At 42.1% G+C, this 21,542-nt stretch overlaps 1 protein-coding gene across 2 annotated transcripts in view; it reads right to left on the reverse strand.

The window, feature by feature from the left end:
* Positions 1-21,542, reverse strand: part of CNGA3 (cyclic nucleotide gated channel subunit alpha 3) — a 65,966-nt gene that overhangs the window by 22,554 nt on the left and 21,870 nt on the right. For both annotated transcript variants that reach the window (XM_089693474.1, XM_089693476.1), the window contains exon 2: positions 11,351-11,495. In XM_089693474.1, the coding sequence (XP_089549600.1) occupies positions 11,351-11,454 (104 nt within the window). In that variant the 5' untranslated portion in view covers positions 11,455-11,495. The remainder of the gene's footprint in view (positions 1-11,350; positions 11,496-21,542) is intronic.

The following is a 21,542-nucleotide window of genomic DNA, read 5'->3' on the forward strand; positions in this document are numbered from 1 at the left end:
GAAGAGTGCCAGCTCTACACAGTGCTCTGGCATGCTCTGTCACTGTGTGAAGGGTGACCCACTAGCCCACCAGGAAATAAAAGGCACACTTTCTTCCCTAGACAGCTAGATGTTTTTATTGGGGTTACAGGTTCCCTGACCAAGGGGTCACATGGGGCCCCACAATTTCTGATGGCTCTGTTTATAATCAATCCCACCACCAATGCTGCAGGGGAATTCCAGTACTCAAGGGGGGTTATTTTTACAGCTAACCAGTGAATACTAATGCTGGGGAGGATGTTATTTTTACAGCCAGCCACTGACCACTAATGTAGAGACATTTATTTTCACAGCAAACCGATAACCACCAGTGGGGGGGGGGGGTATTTTTTTTATAGCCAGGCACCGACCACCAATACTGGGGGGGGGGGGGTTATTTTTACAACCAACCACTGACCATTAATGCTGCTAGGATTATTTGTACTTTAAGCCACTGCCCAGTGATGCTTTGTGGTCATTTTTACAGTCAGCCTCTGACCACCAATATTGCGGGGGATTATTTTTCCAGACAACCACTGACCATCATTGCTGTGAGGGTGGGGGGTATTTTTTCAGCTAGCCACTGACTATCAATATTGGGGAGCTATTTTAATATGTGAACCACTGACCATTGCTGTGGGGGAAGTTATTTTTACAGCCAGCCACTGGCCACCAATGCTGGAGGGTTATTTTTACAGCCACACCCTGACTACCAATGCTTGCGGTTATTTTTACAGCCAGCCACTGACCACCAATGCTGGTGGTGGGAGGAGGTATTTTTACAGCCAGCCACTGACCACCAATGCTGGTGGTGGGGGGGGGGGAGGTATTTTTACAGCCAGCCACTGACCACCAATGCTGGTGGTGGGGGGAGGTATTTTTACAGCCAGCCACTGACCACCAATGCTGGTGGTGGTGGGGGAGGTATTTTTACAGCCGGCCACTTACCACCAATGCTTGGGGTTATTTTTACAGCTGGCCACTGACCACCAATGCTGGTGGAGGGAGGGAGGTATTTTTATAGCCAGCCACTGACCACCAATGCTGGTGGTGGGAGGGAGGTATTTTTACAGCCAACCACTGACCACCAATGCTGGGGGGTTATTTTACAGCTACCCACTGATCATTAATGTTGGTGGGGTTATTTTTACAGCCAGCCAATGACCACCAATGCTGGGGGGTGGAAGGACAACATTTTCACAGCCTACCACAGAATAACAATGCCGGGGGAGGGATTTTTTACAGCCAGCTATGGACGCCCAGTGCTGGGTGGATCATTTTTACATCCAGCCACCAACCACCAGTGCTGGGTGGATCATTTTTACATCCAGCCCCCAAACCACCAGTGCTGGGTGAGTCATTTTTACATCCAGCCACCGACCACCACTGCTTGATGGGTTATTTTTTTTATGATTGTGTTTAGTGTTGTATGTGGGACAGTATGAAAAGCATATTGTGTTGATGCAAGGAGTGTGGCATTTATTTAACCATGTCTCTTTAAGTTCCTCCCATGCCACCTTACTGTTGTACTGCTCTCCTCTAGCACTCAGAGGAGGAGAAGAGGAGTATTTGCACTGATTTTGATTATCAATGAAAATAATTTTGATGATGCATTGGGATGGGGGGGGGGGGGTAGTATAAAAAATGATCTGCCCAGGGTGCAAGATATGAGTATGCCACTGATCTGATCCTTTTGAGTTTTTAATGATACAATGTGGAAGTATTGATACACCTCCCTGCCTCCACTTACTGTTTGGGTGATCATAGGTTAATGTCACATGAGAAGTGTTTTAGCAGCTACAAATCTGTCTGCCTGTTTTGTTTGGCAGTTTCTAGCTCAATACAGAGTTGCTCCTAGAGCGGACTTTAATGAGTTTCTAGACAGCTATAGGTCGCTGCTTTGCCATGATCACTAGCTGCTGCATTTGATAACAGGAGCAGCTACTGAATCTGGAGAATATGTTGCTAGCTCCAAATGCAAAACGTCAGTCACTCAGTAACACAGCTACAAATCGCTTGGAATTCTTAATGATAAAAATTTTGATGATTTTCATTAAACCCAGTTTTTTTTTCTTGCAGCAAAAATGCAGAGGGCAATTATGTAGTTTCTATAAATCTCTACAATGTTACATCATCCTGAGGATGATATTTCTCTTTTCCTGGGGGAGGAGTACACTTCATCTGAATGTCTGGAGCTTACCAAGTGAGCTGCTTGCAAACAATGGGGTTGATTTACTAAAACTGGAGAGTGCAAAATCTGGCGCACTTCTGCATAGAAACCAATCAGCTTCCAGGTTTTATCGCCAAAGCAGGGGTGGACTGACAACTCATGGGGCCCCTGTGTCCTTGCCCAAACTCAAAAAAGCCTATGAATAAGGTACCAGGGGCATCTCATGGGGCTCCGTACTGACCCCGGGCCCTCGGGCAGTGCCCGAGTTTCCAAATGGTCAGTCCACCCCTGCGCCAAAGCTTAAGTAAAAAAGCTAAAGTTAGAAGCTGATTGGCTACCAGGCACAGTTGCACCAGATTTTGCACGCTCCTGTTTTAGTAAATCACCCCCAATGTGTAGCATGATTAAATGGTTACATTTATAGGCCTCACGTATTGACCACAGTCATCTACTGTACCCTCCCTTGTCCTCATATCTAACTGTGCTACTCTCCTAAAACAAAACTACACTGCATCTGAGCACCACAACTGAAAACGCTAGTTAGCTCATTTTTAAAACTCAGAGAAACTCACCCATCCATCCATGTCTCCATGATTTATTTTGTTGAAAAATCACTTTGAAAAACAGTCCCCTAGCACTTATGGCCATGGCTATCTTGAGTAAGGCAGGTGATTTGTGCACCATTTACTTCCTGGAATCTATCTGCCCTTGGCTCAGGCAAGCAGGTGTGCTCAGCTGAGAAAACTCCTACCCTTGTGAAGATTCCTGGGATGTATAACATCATTTTGCCTGGGCCTGGAAACCAGGAAGAAACTGGAGAAATGTAAAACAAAAAGTTTAAAACAAGTAAATACTCTAGCAGCGTAAGGATTAAAAATAAGTATTAATGGGGAACTCACTCTCTCAATCATCTTTGACTATTATCATGCTTTTTTCTGCAGTATGAAGTTTCAGCAGCTCCAGCACTGAATATATATAGTGGCAAGGGGTGCTTGAACATGCTGGAGGGTCTATGAAGTGAACTGCTAGGAGATCTAATGTGGCTGGGGGGAGGTCTATTGTTGCTGGAGGGAGATATACTGTTGCTGTTTGCTGGATGGGCTATTGATGTTGGATGCTGGTCTGTTGTTGCTGAGGGGGTATATTGTTGCTGGACCCTGTTTGTGGTTGGTAGGGGACGGAGACAAGGGTGATAAAAAATCCCTGCTTGTTACTTATTACTGCTCTTATATCTAACTGCGCTGAAGTTGATGGGAGTGACTTTTATCATCAATATACACAACAGGAAATTCTTACATTTGATAGGAGTTGGATCCGGAGATTTATCTGAATGCCAATATGGGTAAAACACAAATTCACACAAACACAAAGGTTGAACTAGATAGTCCTGTGTCTCTATTCAACCCCATCGACTATTAGACATGTGTGATTCATTTTGATTTGTTTTTCGGGCAAATATGTAATTTTCAGAGATTTGGATGTATCTGAACCTTCAAATAGACACAGAAATAAATGGCGACAAATAAAAAAATTTATAATAAAAATAATTAATGCATTATTTTCATTCAGGTGATGTCACATGAAGAAATAGTAGTTCAGGCCCATGGGGAAATTAATTACATTTTCAAATTAGTTTGATAATTCGGATTCAGATAACGAATGGATCCAAATTTTGTTCCATTCAAGCACATGACGCCAGTCAATATTGTCCAATCAGCTCATGCCATTTCTTTTGGTGGGTTGGACTAGTGGCCGATAATATCAAATCCATGCGATTCGAATCAATCCAAATTGATAATATATTAAATATATAGCAATCTTCTGGAAAAACTGCAAAATATATTGAATCCACCTGGATCATCAAATTTACAAAAAGAATGCCAAAGATACAAAGCAAATTCCGAAAATGAATGGGTACCATATAACGAATATGACGAATCGAAATTCTTCAATGAACAATTGCATCTGAAAAGAAACAATATTTCTGGCACGCATATGTCTATCGATTATGTAACAGCTAGGACACAACAAGAGAATCCTCTGCTTTATTAGTTCCAATAAACCTATATAAAATGTATTATAGTATTCATGAATTCTACACAGAGATTATGCATAGCTGTGAAAATCTATTAACTGAAACTGGAATACAAATATAAATGCAAAACGTGTCGCGCTCCACTAATTAATGTGAAATATACTCAACGGACTTATTCATAAACCATATAAAATTCAAAGTATTTTCAATAAATTATAAATAACATATGTGAGTCCAACTTTAGTGTGCAGTCCTTCTGAAACTGCGTATTTATTTTAAACACAATCTGTGCGTATTTAGGTATCTTCCTCTAATGAAACATAAAAAAGTCCACAAAAAACTTTGACTTTTGTGCTCCTTCACCAGTGTGTGCTCACCTGATTTATATGACCAAACCGTTAAGTGAGGTCAAAAACAGCTTGTGTCCCTTTAAATGGACTTGGAAATGAATGGATTTATATATCCCTATCCCAGATGGATGGATGGATAGATAGAGTATTTCCCTTTTTCCAACAGGGAGTCTCGCTGATTCCTATGGACCTTTCCTCCTGGAGTTGGATGAATGGATGGATGGCGTTGTCCCTCTCTCCTCTAGGGGGTCTCATCACTCCTTCTTTGGGCTTATTGCTCCATGAATGTAGATGTCATGTATTCAAAGAATATAATATAGTGCCTTATCTCCTCTTTGCTGCAATGCTGTTCCTGATCCCTTTCACATGTGTGTTTGTCTGTGCTCACCTTGTAGGTGTTTTTGTAAGTGTGTTTGTCTGTGCTTGACACATTTTGCATTTGTTTTTGATTACAGTGACACAAACATATGAGTATGTGTATGGTGTAGGCGACCCACTTAATCATTTAGTATTATTTTTATTAATTATATTTTTATGTTGGACAAATATTTTTTATAACACACACAAGTATATGTAAAAAAAATTATAGCACGCCAGTCAAAGTAGTGTTTATATATATACATATTGCAGATATATATATTTTAGATATAAAATAATTTTTCACATAATAAATACACCATAGTAGCTCACAAGCACTCAGCTTTACATGGAATACAAATATATCAGGAAAAGAGAAAGGACAGGAAAATCGGGATATTTGGAACAGGTATTCTGGCAAACATTTTGGTTGACGATATTTCACAGTATAGATTTTAGTGTGAAAATGTTGGTTGCAAAATCAGTATAAATAAATAAAAATCAGGATTATGACTACTGATTGATTATGTCCATTGAAAAAGTGATTGGATTAGGGGAAAGGATCTGGACTTTGCACTTTAGCTTCCTCATCTGGCTTACGGGGAGTTTGGTTCTAATGAAGGTCATAAATTGCTCAACAATAGCAAGCAATATGAGCCTTTCTTTCCATTACCAGGCTGATTGTGACCACCCTGGGGTAATAACTAGTACTTTCCGTGACAAGAGGAGCTTGTTACTGACCAAGGAGATTGTTATAACATCCCAATACTTGACAGCAACCTATATAGTGGTATCTGTTTTGTGTGTTTTCCGCTGTTGGTTTTAAATATTTTGTTATTGCAGTTGGGTAAATGTACATGTACAGTGAATGATACTGATATTAAGACCATGTCAATTTCAGCAGGAACCTCATGCTCTTGTGGCTTGCTTTGCTTTGGCTTCCTCACATCAAAGGTAAAGGCAGAATATTAATGTAGCTGAAATGAAAATTGACCTCTAGTGATAACATATTCACTATGATTAAGGTTTAGAACTGTTCAGAATCAAAAGACACCCTCTCATGTTTGAACTTATCAAAGCAGCATACTACTTAAAATACACATTACACTATACTATGAGCTGTTTGCAATCAATCTAAACGTGCCAGAGTTAGCGATGTACTGGCAGAAATGCAAACATCAGCAAATATACATTTTAACAGAATTATTTTGAGAACTTGTTTAATTATTACTTTTTATTGAATCAAGTTTTGAGAAGCAATAAACTCCTAAATTGAACACAGACCTGAAATCAAGCACTTAAAGGTGTGTGCACACGTACTGTATTTAGATAACTCCTAGAGGGTCCCCAAATGATGTTTTATACTGCTGCCTATTTGTCAATGAGCCTATTGAGGAATCCTGTTGATTGGGCGTAATGTGTTTAGGAGTGGAGCGGGGTCAGTCAGCAGCCAACAGAGAACTGCCTGTGTTTCATATGTGCTGTACAGAGCACTGTGTGTGCACTGATTTGTGAGTGTCATTTTTTTTAATTTGTTTTATTGTCATATGCACAAATAGTGAGTGTTATTTTAAATACTGAATACAAGTTTTTACTGTACAGAGAGCACTATCAGTCCCTATTCTTCTTTCATGAATGACATAGCACTTCTTATGTAAGTGGAGGATCTGTGGAACAGTGGGAGCCATCTGTGGTGGAGTGCATCTGGAGCCATCCTCTTTGCAGCCCGTGAAGGGGGCGCAAGCACATGTGACCCTTGACTAGCCATCTAGTCTGGTGGTCAGCATATACTGTTCATGGGAGGTGTATGCATGAGTAACACTGATGATCAGTTATTGATAAGATATTAGTGCATGGCGATATTGGGACACGTGGATAATTTGGTGGAAGATCTTCCTACTCTGGACTTTGGACATTATTATTATTTTATAGTGAAGGTTTGTGGGTTGCACAGCATCTTTTGCTGCATTATTTGTCAATGAGGCTACATTTCAAGTCAGCATTGCCAAATCAGACAAGGGAGTAAGATCAAGCTTGACTTCAAGTCCAGTGGGCCTTTGAAGTTTTGATAGATCATGCAAGTGAGGTACAAAAAGAGACTCCATTTGTGTACATGTGGCTAAAAAGGACGCATTGAAAATCCCAACTACAGCATCACCTGCCTGGAGTTTGCATGTTCTCCCTGTGCCTGTGTGGGTTTCCTCCGGGTACTCTGGTTTCCTCCCACACTCCAAAGACATGCTGGTAGGTGAATTGGATTCTGTCTAAATTGTCCCTAGTATATGAATGTAAGTTAGGGACCTTAGATTGTACGCCCCTTGAGGGTTAGGGACTGATGTGAATGTACAATATATATGTAAAGTGCTGTGTAAATTGACGGCGCTATAGAAGTACCTGAAATAAATAAATAATTGAAAATCAAATGTAGGGTATTGTTTTCATAAATGTATGTTACAGCCTCTCAAATAAGACCATACACCTGATTTTTAAAGGTATTTTTTAACTTGCTGTATATTTATTCTTATTGATGTGTTCTTTAAATTCACTGTGATGTTACTCTATGATTACTCTAGGACAGGCATCACTAAATGGCGGACAGCGGTCCAGATGCGGACCTAGCCACTGTTTCATCTGGATCCGATCACGCCATTTATGAGCCGCTTCTTCCCCTCCCCCCCATCCTCCACTGCTGTTATACCAGCAGAGCGGACAGCAGGAGACTGAACATTTCTGGAGCGAGTGTGGAATAAGAGCACAGTACTGAACAGAGCGCAGGAGCTGTCATGACATTTCTGGATCAATGCGGGAAGCACAGTACAGCATTGAATAGAGCGTGAGAGCTGCCAAGATAACTTTTTAAGTTAACCAGCGGCTGATTGAAAGCAGGGCAGTCCTAGCAGCCACCTAGCAGCCAATCACCTGCTGGTTAATACAAAAAGTTAACCCCCGCAGCTCCTGCGCTCTATTCAATGCTATGTTGTGCTTCCCGCATTGATGTAGAAATTTTATGACAGTTCCCGCGCTCTGTTCAATACTGTGCTGGTAAGAGAGTGAAGAGGGGGCCAGGGACACTACTCTATGTGTGTGATGTAAAGAGGAGCAAAATGTGAAGAGGGGCAGTGCTGTGTGCATATGGAGGTGGTAGGGGCGATGTAAAGGGGGCAGTGCTGTGAAGGGGTGATGAAAAAGGGGATTTGTAATGTGAGGAGGGGGGCATTGCTGTGGAGGAGGAGATTTAAGGGGGGGGGGGGTAATGCTGTGGTGGGGGGATATGAAAGGGCAGAGGACAATACTGTGGGGTAGGGATGTGAAGTGTGGGGGAGTGTCTGCTATGAGGAGGGCAGAGTATACCACTGGAGTGGGGTGGGGTGTGAAGGGGGCAGTGCTGTGTGTGTGTGTGTGCGTGTGGGGGGGGGTGATGTGAAAAGGCAGAGAATACTACTGTTGGGGGGGGGATTTGTGATGTGAGGGGGTGGGGCAGTGCTGTTGGAAGAGATGGGGGGGCAATGCTGTGGAAAGAGAGATGTAAAGGGGGGCAGTGTTGTGGAGGGATGTGAAGGGGGCACAGTTCTGCTGGGGGTTATGTGAAAGGGTAGAGGACAGTAGTGTGGGGCAGGGATGGTGATTAGAAGGGGGGGTTGAGGACTGCTGAAAATAATGGGGGTGTACTGTAAAGGGGTGGGTGGGGGTGATGTGCAGGGGGTCTGAGAACACTACCGTGAAGGTGAAACTGATGTGAAGTTGGGGACTGTGATGTATGGTGGGGGGAGGGGGGACTGAGGACACTGAAGTATAGGGATTGTGATATACAGCAGGAGAGGCTGAAAAAAAAAATGCGGTTTGGACCTTTGTTGGAAGAAAATTTTACTGGTCGGACCTCCATGAGTTTTAATTCAGTACCCCTGCTCTAGGATTAAAGTATGTTTAAACCCAAGAACAAAAATATATTATGTTGCTCAGTACATTTTCAGCAAGTACAGAAATATACAGTACCAGCTGGTCCTGGTATAAATCTTGGCTCTTTGCATCATCCTGTGCACCGCACCAAAAACTCATACAATGTTATCAGCTTTCCCAGTTCTCTCTGTCAACTACAGAACATTCCCCTCCAGTAATGCAGAAGGGGGGTGGCGAAACTCAAAAAAAACAATCAGTGATAGGGAACTTAATACAGCTCTTAAACAGATGAAACCGGCCAAGAGCCCAGGCCTGGATGGCCTACCTGTGAAATATTAAAAAAGCTTTGATAGATCCCTAATTTCTGATTTCCTGCAAGCTTTTAATTTCCTCATTGACAACCCTCAGCAACCAGGGAATCCAGGGAATATCCAATTGCCTCTTTGGTGTTCAGGAAGGAATTTTTTTCCTTGCAGTAACAAATTGGTTCATGCTTTGCTGGGTTGTTTTGCCTTCCTCTGGATCAACTGTGGGTATAAGATTATAACTTTTTTTTTTTTTTATGGTTGTACTGGATGGACTTTTGTCTTTTTTCAGCCAGACTAACTATGTACCTATGTAACTATGTAAATAACCAACTGCTTTCAGCCCATATCACAGTTTTTCATATGAAGGAAAACCCTCTTTAGTCACAAGTTACCACCTTCGTTACTTAGTGTTGATATTTAAATATATGTGAAGATCCTAACGAATTGTCACTTCCATTCCTACCGTCCTGGATTTCACCAGATCAGGTGGGTTTTATTCTGGGAAGAGAAGTCCATGATAATATCACCAAGGCTCACAATATTCAGATAGCTGACTAAAGAGGCCACACTGGGGGTCTTCCTTTCAATGGATATCGAGATGGCATTCAACAGGGTGGCCTTGAACTTTATAGTCTTTATAGTGTAGTCTCCTTCGCTTGGCTTGGGTAGCAACATGTGCAACAGGATTTGTCCCTTAAATGTTGAGCCCCAGGCAAGAGTCAAAGTTAATGGCTACCAGTGAGACACCTTCACAATCACAAACGATACACGTCAGGGCTTCCCCATCACCTATTATTTCTGTTTTACCTGTAGATCTGTTCCTGTGGAGTTTACATGCTAACCCAGAGATTAAAGGCATACAAATGCATGAAAAAGTATATAAAATTAATGCCTTTGTAGATGACATAGATCCTTCATTTCCTCATCGACCCATTAACCTCTCCTCCTGCCCTACTACTGGAGCTAGAGCAATCTGGATGAGTTTCATTCAATGCATTGTATGCAGTTGGGTGCAGCCCCCCCCCACCCCCCAGCTTCCCCTTATACTTACCTGAGACCAATCTCGATCCATCGATGTGCATGAGAGTGGCGGCTCCCCCGCGTCTCTGCAAGCCACTCAACTGCGCCCATAGGGATATTTCGGATATTTTTTAGGGCACAAGGATCAAGTCTGCATACAGACTTTTTGGATTTATGCCGTTTAATTGTTACCACTAAGTAAGAGTGTTTTACTACATGATATGGAAACCTATATGTAAGTAGCTTGACACATGTCTTTAGCTACTAGTTGGGAGGATTCCAGTTTATATCAAAGATACAAAACACCTTTTGTCTTTTGTGGAGAATGTTAAATGGGACCCTTATAGTGCATAATTATAGGAAATATTTATTTTGCTCCTTACTTTATTGATTTGTTGTCATACATTTGAGCCAGTTCGTTTATGAGCTAGTGGTAGGAGCTTTGCATTTTTACAAACGAAAAAACCTAAAAAATACTCTTATGGAATGGGTGGTGCAAAACATGAAATCTTGATTAACTGGAGGAGTAATGAGGGGAAGTTGTATAGATTCCATGAGTATCTTAATAACAATAATCATTTTTCACTATGAGCTTTGAATTTAGGGTCTGCAACCTTAGGGTCTGCAACCTTTTACTTCATTTCAGCCTATTGGATCCTGTTCAGTGAATACTCCAGTCTGCTACCTTTGTCCTTATGTCACTTGTTATTGGTCCTTGGTTAGGCCTCACTGCCTACTTTGATCTTCTGCCCTTTTCACTGATTGCAGACTGCCCTGATTTCTGGCCTGAACCTGATTACAATATAGAACCCTGTCTGGCCCTGTCCTATTGTCTGATGTCACTGGTAAAGAATTCCTAATGGGGTCAAACTAACAGCAGCAATATAGCCAAACACATCCCCACCAGAGGCCTGGTAAAGACCAGGTACTCATTATACCTTATTGTGCCTCTTTCACCAACTAATGGTGACACAGAAAATCCGCCTGTATTGGCAAATCCACATTTTTCTAGCTGAAGAAGCTATGATAAGATACAGTATAAGAAGAATTGCATACCAGGGACATAATTATCATCAGTATGTACAGGATTTTAAATGGACCTGCTTGCTCTTGCCAAAAAGGCAAGAAAAAACATCAACTGAGCTTGATGGATATGCGGCTTTTTTAAATTTAGATATGTAAGACATTATCATACCTGCTTGCTCCATTTTCAATTCTTTCTATATCTTCATCAATAGTCCTTACAGACAGTCTATGCAGCAGTGGGTAGGATGTTTGTGGGTTGACAATAGCAGCCATTTTGAATCACAGCCAAATGGTCTCCACAGTGTAGGTATTGGCTGTAAAAAGATATAATACCTGTTATTAAAAATGTTTTTATGGATGTATATAAACCATGCAATTAAAAACAAACAATATTATATTATCAGGACACCAAGTGTACCCAATCCATACTGCACCCTATGCTACACTTGTTCCAAACCTAAGCTTCACCTATTCCAACCCTATACTGAACCTTTACCGCATCTGAACTATATCTACCTTACACATGTGACGAAACTATACCGTACCTATACTGCAAATGTACTGCATCTCAAAGGACTGCCCCTTACTTCCGTAATAATTATTTTGCAAGTTAGTGTTAGGCTACATGTACACTAGCCTATCCTGACCAAGGCTGTGGGAAAACACGTAATTCAGCAAAACGTTTGTAAACTCGGTACCACGTGTACACGTGTTTTTGCAGCGTTTTGCAATTTCCTGCGGCTCTGCTATTTAAAAAAAAGTGGATTAACTAATTAATCAGTAACAGCAAGGGGAAAACTATAAGCTTCCCATGTTCTGTGAATGTCAATGAAATTCATTTTTGTTCTGTGCGGACTAAAGGAACTCTTGATCCCCGAACTAGAATTCTGAATATAGGAGTATCAACACACAATATTTAAGTGGATTTTATTTCACTTGTGGAAAGTAAGTAGGGGAATAAATTGTATTTTATTTTCAATTAATCATTTTCTAATGTTGCACTTTTGCACAGGTAAGTGGTCCTTCCCTCTACCAGTTCATAGTGATTATCCCCACTGTGTAGATAAGTTCCACATAAAGCACTCCAGGAGTCCTACTCCTTCTGAGTGGCAGAGATGCAGAACAGCCAATGTATGTTAGTATTAGTGTAATACTAATGGCATGCAGACTTATATTAATACAGCAAAGGACCTGATCACTTACTGGCCTTTTACCTGCATTGAACTAGGTGGTGTTTTTGAGCACTAAAGCAGGTACCACTGGATTTGACAGTTAATGTAATGCATCACTTTTTCATTTCTACACTAAACAATACTGTCTAGTGTGAAGTTATTCAACAATCACAACACACAGAATATGGAATGAGAATGTACAAACTCAATAGTGTTCAACTCATTTTCTATCATAATCTTATCATTTATGTAATGTTCCCAGCCTTTCATGGTGAATTTACCAGATTTATACAACCTAGACGTATTCCTGGACTACAAACAGCCAAGAGACTGGAGCAGCTGTGTTGAACCACAAGCTTACGTAATTCATTAGATAAATTACAAGCTGCTTTATGTAAAAGAGGTTTCAATTGAGTTCAAGGATAAATAGACAAACATTTTACAAACCAAAGAAATTATATGTATATGTACACATAATAGAGAATGATATTTAAAGCACATTAAACAGCTTTTCTATCCACTAAACCCAGCTAAGAAATGTCTGTCATTTTGATGCCACCTTAAAAAAATCATGTTAAAGCGGAACTTCTCCCCTACAAGGAAGTTCCACTCTTCTGCCTCCTCCCCAACTTTTGGACACTTTTTTTTTTGGGGCGGGGGGCAGGTACCTGGTCTTGACAATGTGAACGGAAGTTCAGGTGCCCCCTCCCCTCTTGCCCACAGGCTCTTGTGATATGTCACTGGTTCCAGGAGACCGCAGGACCATTCACAGGGTGCAGTGCATCTCGCACATGCACAGTGGGGAGCCAGCTGTGACTCCGCAAAGGGTCACAGCTGCCTTCCCACAGTTGGCATGGCAACCCTGGGGATCCAAAGACCAGTGAAGAACCAGCCCAGGTGAGAACAATGCTGGATCCCTGGACAAGTAAGTGGCCTTTTAGTAAAATTCAGCAGCTACAGTATTTGTAGCTGCTGACTTTTAATTTTGTTTGCAGGTAAAGAAAATGTGCTTTTATTATTTTTTGTTGCAGGAGCCTATAAAGCATTGCACCAGCAATCAGCAGATCACTGGTGCCATGCAGGTCTCTTGCAGACCTGCCAGAATATCTGCTGCCCATAGAGCATGTACGGGCGAAACCCTCACACGGCTGTGCTGATTAAAAAACTAGCAGCTAGTACAGGGAACTTCTCCCCGTACTGCTGTAACAGGGAATTGGGTGGGGGAGGGGAATTGAGCAGCGGCTGCAGCATTGGGAACATGTTACATGCTCCACCCTAAAAACAAGGTGAACATATCCTTTAAACATAGAACAACAGAATTCACAGCAGACTTAACTGAGTGTCAGCTTTTAATGTGCTGGTATATTGGTATATTTTTATATATATATATATATATATATATATATATATATATATGCACTTTCCTGGACCTCCCCATGTCAGCCTACCTATTTATTGCTACTTTTTACAAGTGCTATCTGTGTACCTTTTTGGCAGCAAGCAGACTCCAGCGCGGAATAAAGCGTCCGCCAAGACCTCGGTCCTAAACAATCCTGTCTCCTGTTGTCCAGTACAAGTTGCTTCACCAGAACAGTCCAGGGTGGATTAAACATCCACCAAGTGGTTGTTCTAGGAAGCCATCGCCAGTGGCCCACTGCAGTTGTACAGAAATGGGATGAGGAAAATCACATCACCAAAACGCTTCCAAGAAGAGTAAATCCTCTGGCAAGCACAGGAAAAGGTCTTCTACCTCTTCCAGAGCCTCTTCTCCAACCCCCCCCTGAAGTAGAGGCTTGTTGGGGCTGTTCAGCTGAGGCATTGCCAGGCGAATTAGTTGGTAAACTGGTGTGCACATCCTATCTTAGGGAGCACTTGACAAAGCTGCAGACGCACAGCAAGTAAAATTGTACATTTGAGACACAGCAAAAAGTTCTTCACCCAAAAGACAGAGAAAAAAAAAGTGTGTCAAAGGGATGACAAATTATGGAATATAGTTCCCAAAGTATCCACCTCTCTACAAAGACTGGCTAGCCACATAACGCTTCCACTTGAAGGTTCAGTGTCTTTTAGGGATCCAATGGACCTCAATATTGATACAGATCTGAAGAGGATGTACAGTGTGGCAGGACTATCCCCTATGGCCCTCAAACTGTGAATGGTAGAAATGAAGTCCTGTGATTCAGGAGAAGTGCAATTATTCAGGATAGCTGTTGAGTTCATTGCTAAAGTGGCAGTGGATCTAGTCAGAATGACAGCAAAGTTAATGGCTCACACAGTAACACCAAAAAAACCTTATGGCTAAAGCATTTGTCTGCTGACAATGCCTCTAAACACAGCCTTGGCTCAATTTGGAAGCCCCATTTTGTCAAGACCTTAATGCTGCCATTCAGCTGGTATCTAGTGGGAAGTCAGACCTTATCCTTCAGGAGAAGAGATGGCAAAGTCAGTCCTTTTGCTCTTTTAGAAGAGTTAAGAATCGTTTCAAAGAAGCCAGTGTGTATAGGCCTGGTTGGCCATTTTTCAGACATTGGAAGAATGGCAGTGCAGCATTTGCCAAGGGAGTCAAGTCCAAATCAAACCAGCCAGTTAGGTCTTTCGACAAGGCCTTCAGAAGGAGTCTCCACCCAGCCCTCTCAAGTGGGAGCAAAATTGTCTCTATTTAGGGAGGTCTGTGTGTGGAAGAAGTGGAGGATGCTTGAATTCTAGATATCATCTGAAGTAGATATCTGCTAGAATTTGAAAAAAGGCCCCTTGGGGTACCAATGTGTCCAGATAAACTGAATTGTTTGCATGCATATATAAAGGAATTGTTAACAGCTCAAGCTATTTTTCCTGTACCAAGACAAGAATGGGGAGAAGACAAGTGTTCCTCTTTGGTTCTGTCCTCAGGCGCCTTCAGACCAGTTCTAGACCTGGAATATCTGAGTTCATTTATGAAGGCCCCTCCTTTCAAGATGGATTCCTGGGAGGTCATCATTTCTGTAGTAAAAATCAGAGACTGGATTGCCTCAGTGGATTTAGCAGGCACCTATCTGCATGCCCCCATAGTTCTGGCTCATTATCCCTTTCTCAGGTTTGCGTACAAGGGGCACTTTTCCAGTTTGTTCTTTGCCATTCGGGCTTTGCACCACTCCCAGAACCTTCACAAGGCTGCTATCAGCCATCATAGCTGTTCTGAGACTCAGGGGTCTTCATATATTTCATTACCTCGATGACATCCTTCTGTTGGCCCTGTCAAGGAGTCTTCTGTTGGATCACGTGTCTCTAACCTGTAACATGTTAAATGCTTTGGGTGGATAATCAACCATCAAAAGAGTCAACTGCAATCAACGAAGTTCCTGCTATATCTTTCTCTTTTGGGACTCTTTCTGGCAAAAAATTGGAATGCTTCAACTCCCTCGGTATCTAATGTTCCTAAATTCCTGCAAAATCATTTAAATTAGTTCCAAATTCTAGTTTCAGTCCTCTTGGCCATGGCAAGTAAAAGATGGGCCTTTAACCGTTTGGTCATTCATTTCTGAAGGCAGTAGTGAAGATTAGATCACTAGTAGGAATTTGTCACTTGGTTTCAATGCCTTGCTGGCACCACCATTTTACCCGATAACTTCGTGTTCCTTATTCCATGTGGCTCTAAGGACATATTTCTTGATGGCAATTGTTACCACAAGGAGAGTATCTGACATGTATTCCTTTTTAACTAAAGAGCCATACTGCTGGATACTCCAAAACAGGGTCATTCTGAGACAGGTCCCAAATTTTTTCCAAACAAATTTCAACTTCATCCCATATCCCTTTTCTGGAAGATGGGTCAGAGGATGAGTGGAAGAATTTAGATCTGGTTCATTCATTCCCAGTATATCTGAAATGCACAGAGGACATCAGTGAACGAGATAGTCTTTATACCTTCCCTCAAGGTCCAAGAAAGGGCTTCACAGTACTACCCACATTGTCAAGACCATTCAGAATGTCTACAACGTCCTAGGCTTGCCGCCACCTTTGGAAGTGAGAGCTAATTCAACTAGAAGCATTTCAATTTCATGGGCAGCATACACTAAAGTGCCAGCAAAGGTGGTTTGCAGTGCAGCAAGCTGGAGCATGGCAAATGCATTTATTTGCCCCCACAGAATGGCTTTTCCATCGGTGCAGTCTTTTTTGGATCTGCAGTCATTGCAGCGGCTGTCAGTAATAGAGGTTTATATGCAGCATTCAGTTTGTGTCTTGTTTCTTCCCCTCCGTTTGTTCCTTTTAGCATTGCTTGTACATCACATGGCAGACTGACATGGGGAGATCCAGGAATAGGGAAAATTGTATTCCATACTTACTGTAATTTTCCTTTCCTGGCTCCTCCCCATGTCAGGATTCCCACCCAGTCTCCGTCGCGAGGAGCAATATGTTGAAAACTAAGTGAGGGGAGACAGCCGCTCTTATAGGCTAGGAAAGAGGTTGTCCTGGAAGAGTCAGAGAGGGCGGAGTTGACCCGTGGTAGGCTGACATGGAGAGGATCCAGGAAAGGAATATTACGGTAAGTATGGAATACAATTTTCCCTAATATTGCAAAAGTATTAGGATGCCTGTCTTTACATGCACTTGAACTTTAATGGCATCCCAGTCTTAGTCCATAGGTTTCAATATTGAGTTGGCCCACCCTTTGCAGCTATAACAGCTTCAACTCTTCTGGGAAAGCTGTCCACAAGGTTTAGGAGTGTGTCTATGGGAATGTTTGACCATTCTTCCAGAAGCACATTTGTAAGGTTAGGACTCTCTGCAGCTCAGTCAAGTTCCTCCACCCCAAACTCTCTCATCCATGTCTTTATAGACCTTGCTTTGTGCACTGGTGTGCAGTCATGTTGGAACAGGAAGGGGCCATCCCCAAACTGTTCCCACAAAGTTGGGAGCATGAAATTGTTCAAAATGTCTTGGTATGCTGACACCTTAAGAGTTCCCTTCAATGAAACTAATGGGCCAAGCCCAAACCGTGAAAGCCAACCCCACACCATAATCCCCCCTCCACCAAACTTTACACTTGGCACAATGCAGTCAGGCAAGATCCATTCTCCTGGCAGCCACCAAACCCAGATATATCCATCGAATTGCCAGAGAAGTGTCATTTGTCACTGCTGAAACTCCATGCCTTTCAGTGCTCTAGAGTCCAGAGTCCTTTACACCACTGCATCCAATGCTTTGCATTGCACTTGGTGATGTAAGGTTTGAGTGCAGCTACTCGGACATGGAAACCCATTCCATGAAGCTCTCTATGCAATGTTGTGCTAATCTGAAGGCCACATGAAGTTTGGAGGTCTTTAGCTACTGCTCTGCAGACCATTGGCGACTTCTGTGCACTGTGAGCTTCAGCATGCGCTGACCCCATTCGGTCATTTTATGTGGCCTACCACTTCGTGGCTGAATTGCTGTTGTTCCCAGTTACTTCCACTTTCTAATAATACCACTAACAGTTGACCGTGGAATATTTAGCAGCAAGGACTGCTCCCCAGTCAGTTCAGGCACAGATCTGGTTCCAGGATGGAGCAACTCCCTAAGTAGGCTGGGAAGTTTTATAGAGGCCTTATTGAGCCCACTACCTTCAGCTGGGCTCATTACCTCAGTGCTGAAGGACTCAGCACTTCCCCCTAGTGGAACAAATCCCCATAGAGTCTAAACCTTGGACAAATGTATCGTCCATCCAGGAAGCAACCAGGTGAATTCACCTGCCTACTGTCACAATATATATATATATATATATATATATATTTATCAAGATGCAAAGGACAACAAAAGAGTGAAGAAGAGGTAGTAGCACTGCTAGGAATTATCAGCTGTCTTTGTGTCCTTAATAGGGAGATTTCCTTTTATGTTCTATGTCTATGACAGTGACGCCCTGTGTATCCCATTACCAGATCAGGAAATGAGGGGAAATTGTCCCAACAGGGACAATAATATTAACTGGGCAGAGGTTCTAACCTTTCCTCACTCAAATGAACAAAAAAAAACAAATTTCATAGTTGTATGCCTGTAGGGAAAATTCCTGTCCCCATTGTTCCGCAAGGTGGGCTATAAAATCTGTTGGATACTCTGATATTTAACCACTTCAAAATAAACAAAATTTTTAGCAGTAATTTAATTTTAATGTTATTTAAAAACGGTCCATCTTTCTATTTCAATAATGTTTATTTTGTTTTAACAAACAAGCAACAGATCTACCCATGCAGGGACTAGCAGTGGTATTTGCAATGGAAGTGAGCTTACATAAAGGCAAAAGATGGAAAAACAGAGGCAGTGGAGGTCAGTCAAAGGCAGACATGGCAGCAATAACTCTATACAATTTGATAGCCTCAAAGGGTAGAGGGCCAGGAGGGTTCCCCCTCCCACAGCAGCGGAGCGTCCCCTGGATCCATCAGTACCCATGCGAATTCGCTGTCTGCAACTCAAGTAGATGCAAGGAAATAAGAGAGTTGAGCAGGAACATAAAAAGGACTAGGCTAGGTGACGCAACCGGGGAAAAGAGTTGCTTACTTGTAGAGAATGAAAGGAAGGATAGGGAGAAAGGGGAGTTGGCCAGAGGGCCAGAAGCCAGAAAGGAGGAGGGTGACAGGAACTCGGAAGCATCAGGACTGCCCATCAGAGTAGGCCCAAGCTGGCTTGAGGAGGAGTGCCAAAGGCATACTGTACGTCAACCATGAGTCCCATATTTTAAGAAACTTAGCCTGGGAGTCATTGTGGATATTAGACATCTGTTCATTGAGCATTAGTGTAGTCATATGATCTCTCACCCCCTGGAAGAGGACAGACGTTTTTTAACTGGCTTGGGCTATCATTCTGGTGGCTGAGAGAAAAAGGTAAGAGGCAAGCTTCCACTGATGAGTAAAAAAATCCAGTATAGGGCATTGTAATAAGGCAAACTTGGTCTCTCTACATATAGATAGGTGAAACAGTAAAATAAAGAGGAGGCCAAATACATGGGACCAAAATCTGACCAATTTAAGGCATGTCCACCACCTATTCAAAACATCACTTCAATGGCCACAACCCCAAAAACAGCAGTTACTATAGGATAGATTTGCATAAGCGATACAGGCTGGAACAAGAACTCTCTATCTTTCGAACACCAAACACTATTATTTTATAAAACTTGAAAAAAAAAATCATGCACATGAACACAAGAAGGAGAGATTTTTTAACAGGCTGCAGCAATGCTATACCTTGTAAAACCATGTTATGTGATCTCCCGCTGCTTGGATCTTACAACCGGAGCATAATATTACCGATCAGCCATAATATTATGACAACTGACAAGTAAAGTAAATAACAATGATTATCTTGAGACAATGGCACCTGAATGGGTGGAATACATTAGGCAGCAAGTGAACATGTTGTCTTTAAAGTTGATGTGTTGAAAGAAGAAAAATGGGCAAGTGTAAGGATCTGAGAGAATTTGCAAGGGCCAAATTGTAATGGCTAGCTAGATGACTGGGTCAGAGCATCTCCAAAACTGCAGCTCTTGTGGGATGTTCCCGGTTTGTAGTAGTCATAACCTACCAAATGTGGTCCATGGACGTAAGACAGTAAGGCAGGGTCCTGGATGACCAAGGCTCATTGATGCATGTGGGGAGCGAAGGCTGGCCCTTGGAATCCAATCTACTAGAAGAGCTACTATAGCTCAAATTGCTGAAAAATGCTGGTTCTGATAGAAAGGTGTCAGAACACACAGTGCTTTGCAGTTTGTTGTGTATGGGACTGTGCAGCTGCAGACTGGTCAGGGTGCCCACACTGACCCATGTCCTCAGACAAAAATGCCTACAATGGGCACATCAGAATCAAAAATGAACCACAGAGCAATTGAAAAAGATGGCCTGGTCTGATGAATCACATTTTTTCATTTGCATCATATGGATGGCGAGCTGTGTGTGCATTGCTTACCTAGCGAAGAGATAACACCAGGATGCACTATGGGAAATCCAATCCATGTAGGCCCCACCTTGCAATATAAAGACCTGCCATTGATGGCTTGGTCCCAGATAACATAGTATACCTTCAGAGGTCAAGTGACCTCCATGCCTTGACAAGTCAGGGCTGTTTTGGTGGCAAAAGGGGGGGGGGGAGCCACTGAATATTAGAAGGTGAGTGGTCATAATGTTATTACTGATCGGTGTATTTATAAAACAGTGAATGTGAAATTCACCAAACATTCATTACATAAGAATGAATGACTGTAATTTAACATGCATGCAAAGGAAGATACACCTGTAGTAAATGTTTGGTGAATGTCACATTTACTGCTTTAAGTTCTTATCCCTAGGGCTTGTGAATGTGCCCTTGCTATTTAGTAGTGCTTGTAAAACGTTTCTGGAAAGAAGAGGCAAACCGTTGAAAGTATGAAGTGCCACCTCGAGGAACCTGTACATACATGCAGGATCCTCCCAAAGATTTCTGCCACCGCTGGATGCAGACTGTCTTTAAATGCCACAGTAACCCAAGCTGCCTAAAAGTAATATTACTCATTAAACGCATTTTGACATACAAGTAACCATTGTTCAGCCACCTGTAATGTAACTAGGAGGAACAATACTCTGAGTGCTTTTTAACTTAGTTCTCTCCTCCACTCTGGTCATATCAGCTGACCTTTAACTGTTAGCTGCCAGAGGTGTTCCTGCATTTTTGCACACGTGTTTAAAAAAATGTTTTAGGCCTGAAGATTAGGTAAACCCCACAAACATCATATATTTTCTGAAAGCAGACACCCTACAGAATAACACAGTGGTAGTTCCAATTTTTTACATCACACAATATTAGCGCAATGGTTTATGAAACTCAAAATTTAAGTTAAAAAAGCACTAAAGTTAATTTTAGAGCTCATAAGCACAGTATATTACCAATGTAAATCAAAAGATGCAGCGCTATAAACTAGAACATATTATGGAATAAATCAAAGAATCAATAATAGATAACTGAACAAATATAACAGTTCATAAAAATGGGTGACTTTAGTGCTCTCCTCTATTTCGTATCCTCCTGGTGATCAGGCGTTGTGCAAAATAGTGCTGAAGAAGTGCACACTCACCAGAACGCACAGGTATATGAGCGTTTTAAATATAGATTCCCCTTAGAATCATCAGCTGGACACGATATGATGGTGTGACAGCCTCCTTCCAGAGCTCCTAGATGTTTCTCTGTAGTCCCTTGGTAGGTGACCTG

The sequence above is a fragment of the Staurois parvus genome, unplaced genomic scaffold (genome assembly GCF_062004578.1).
Source record: "Staurois parvus isolate SC_StPar_1 unplaced genomic scaffold, SC_StPar_1.0 ptg000634l, whole genome shotgun sequence".
NCBI classification, from domain to species: domain Eukaryota; kingdom Metazoa; phylum Chordata; class Amphibia; order Anura; family Ranidae; genus Staurois; species Staurois parvus.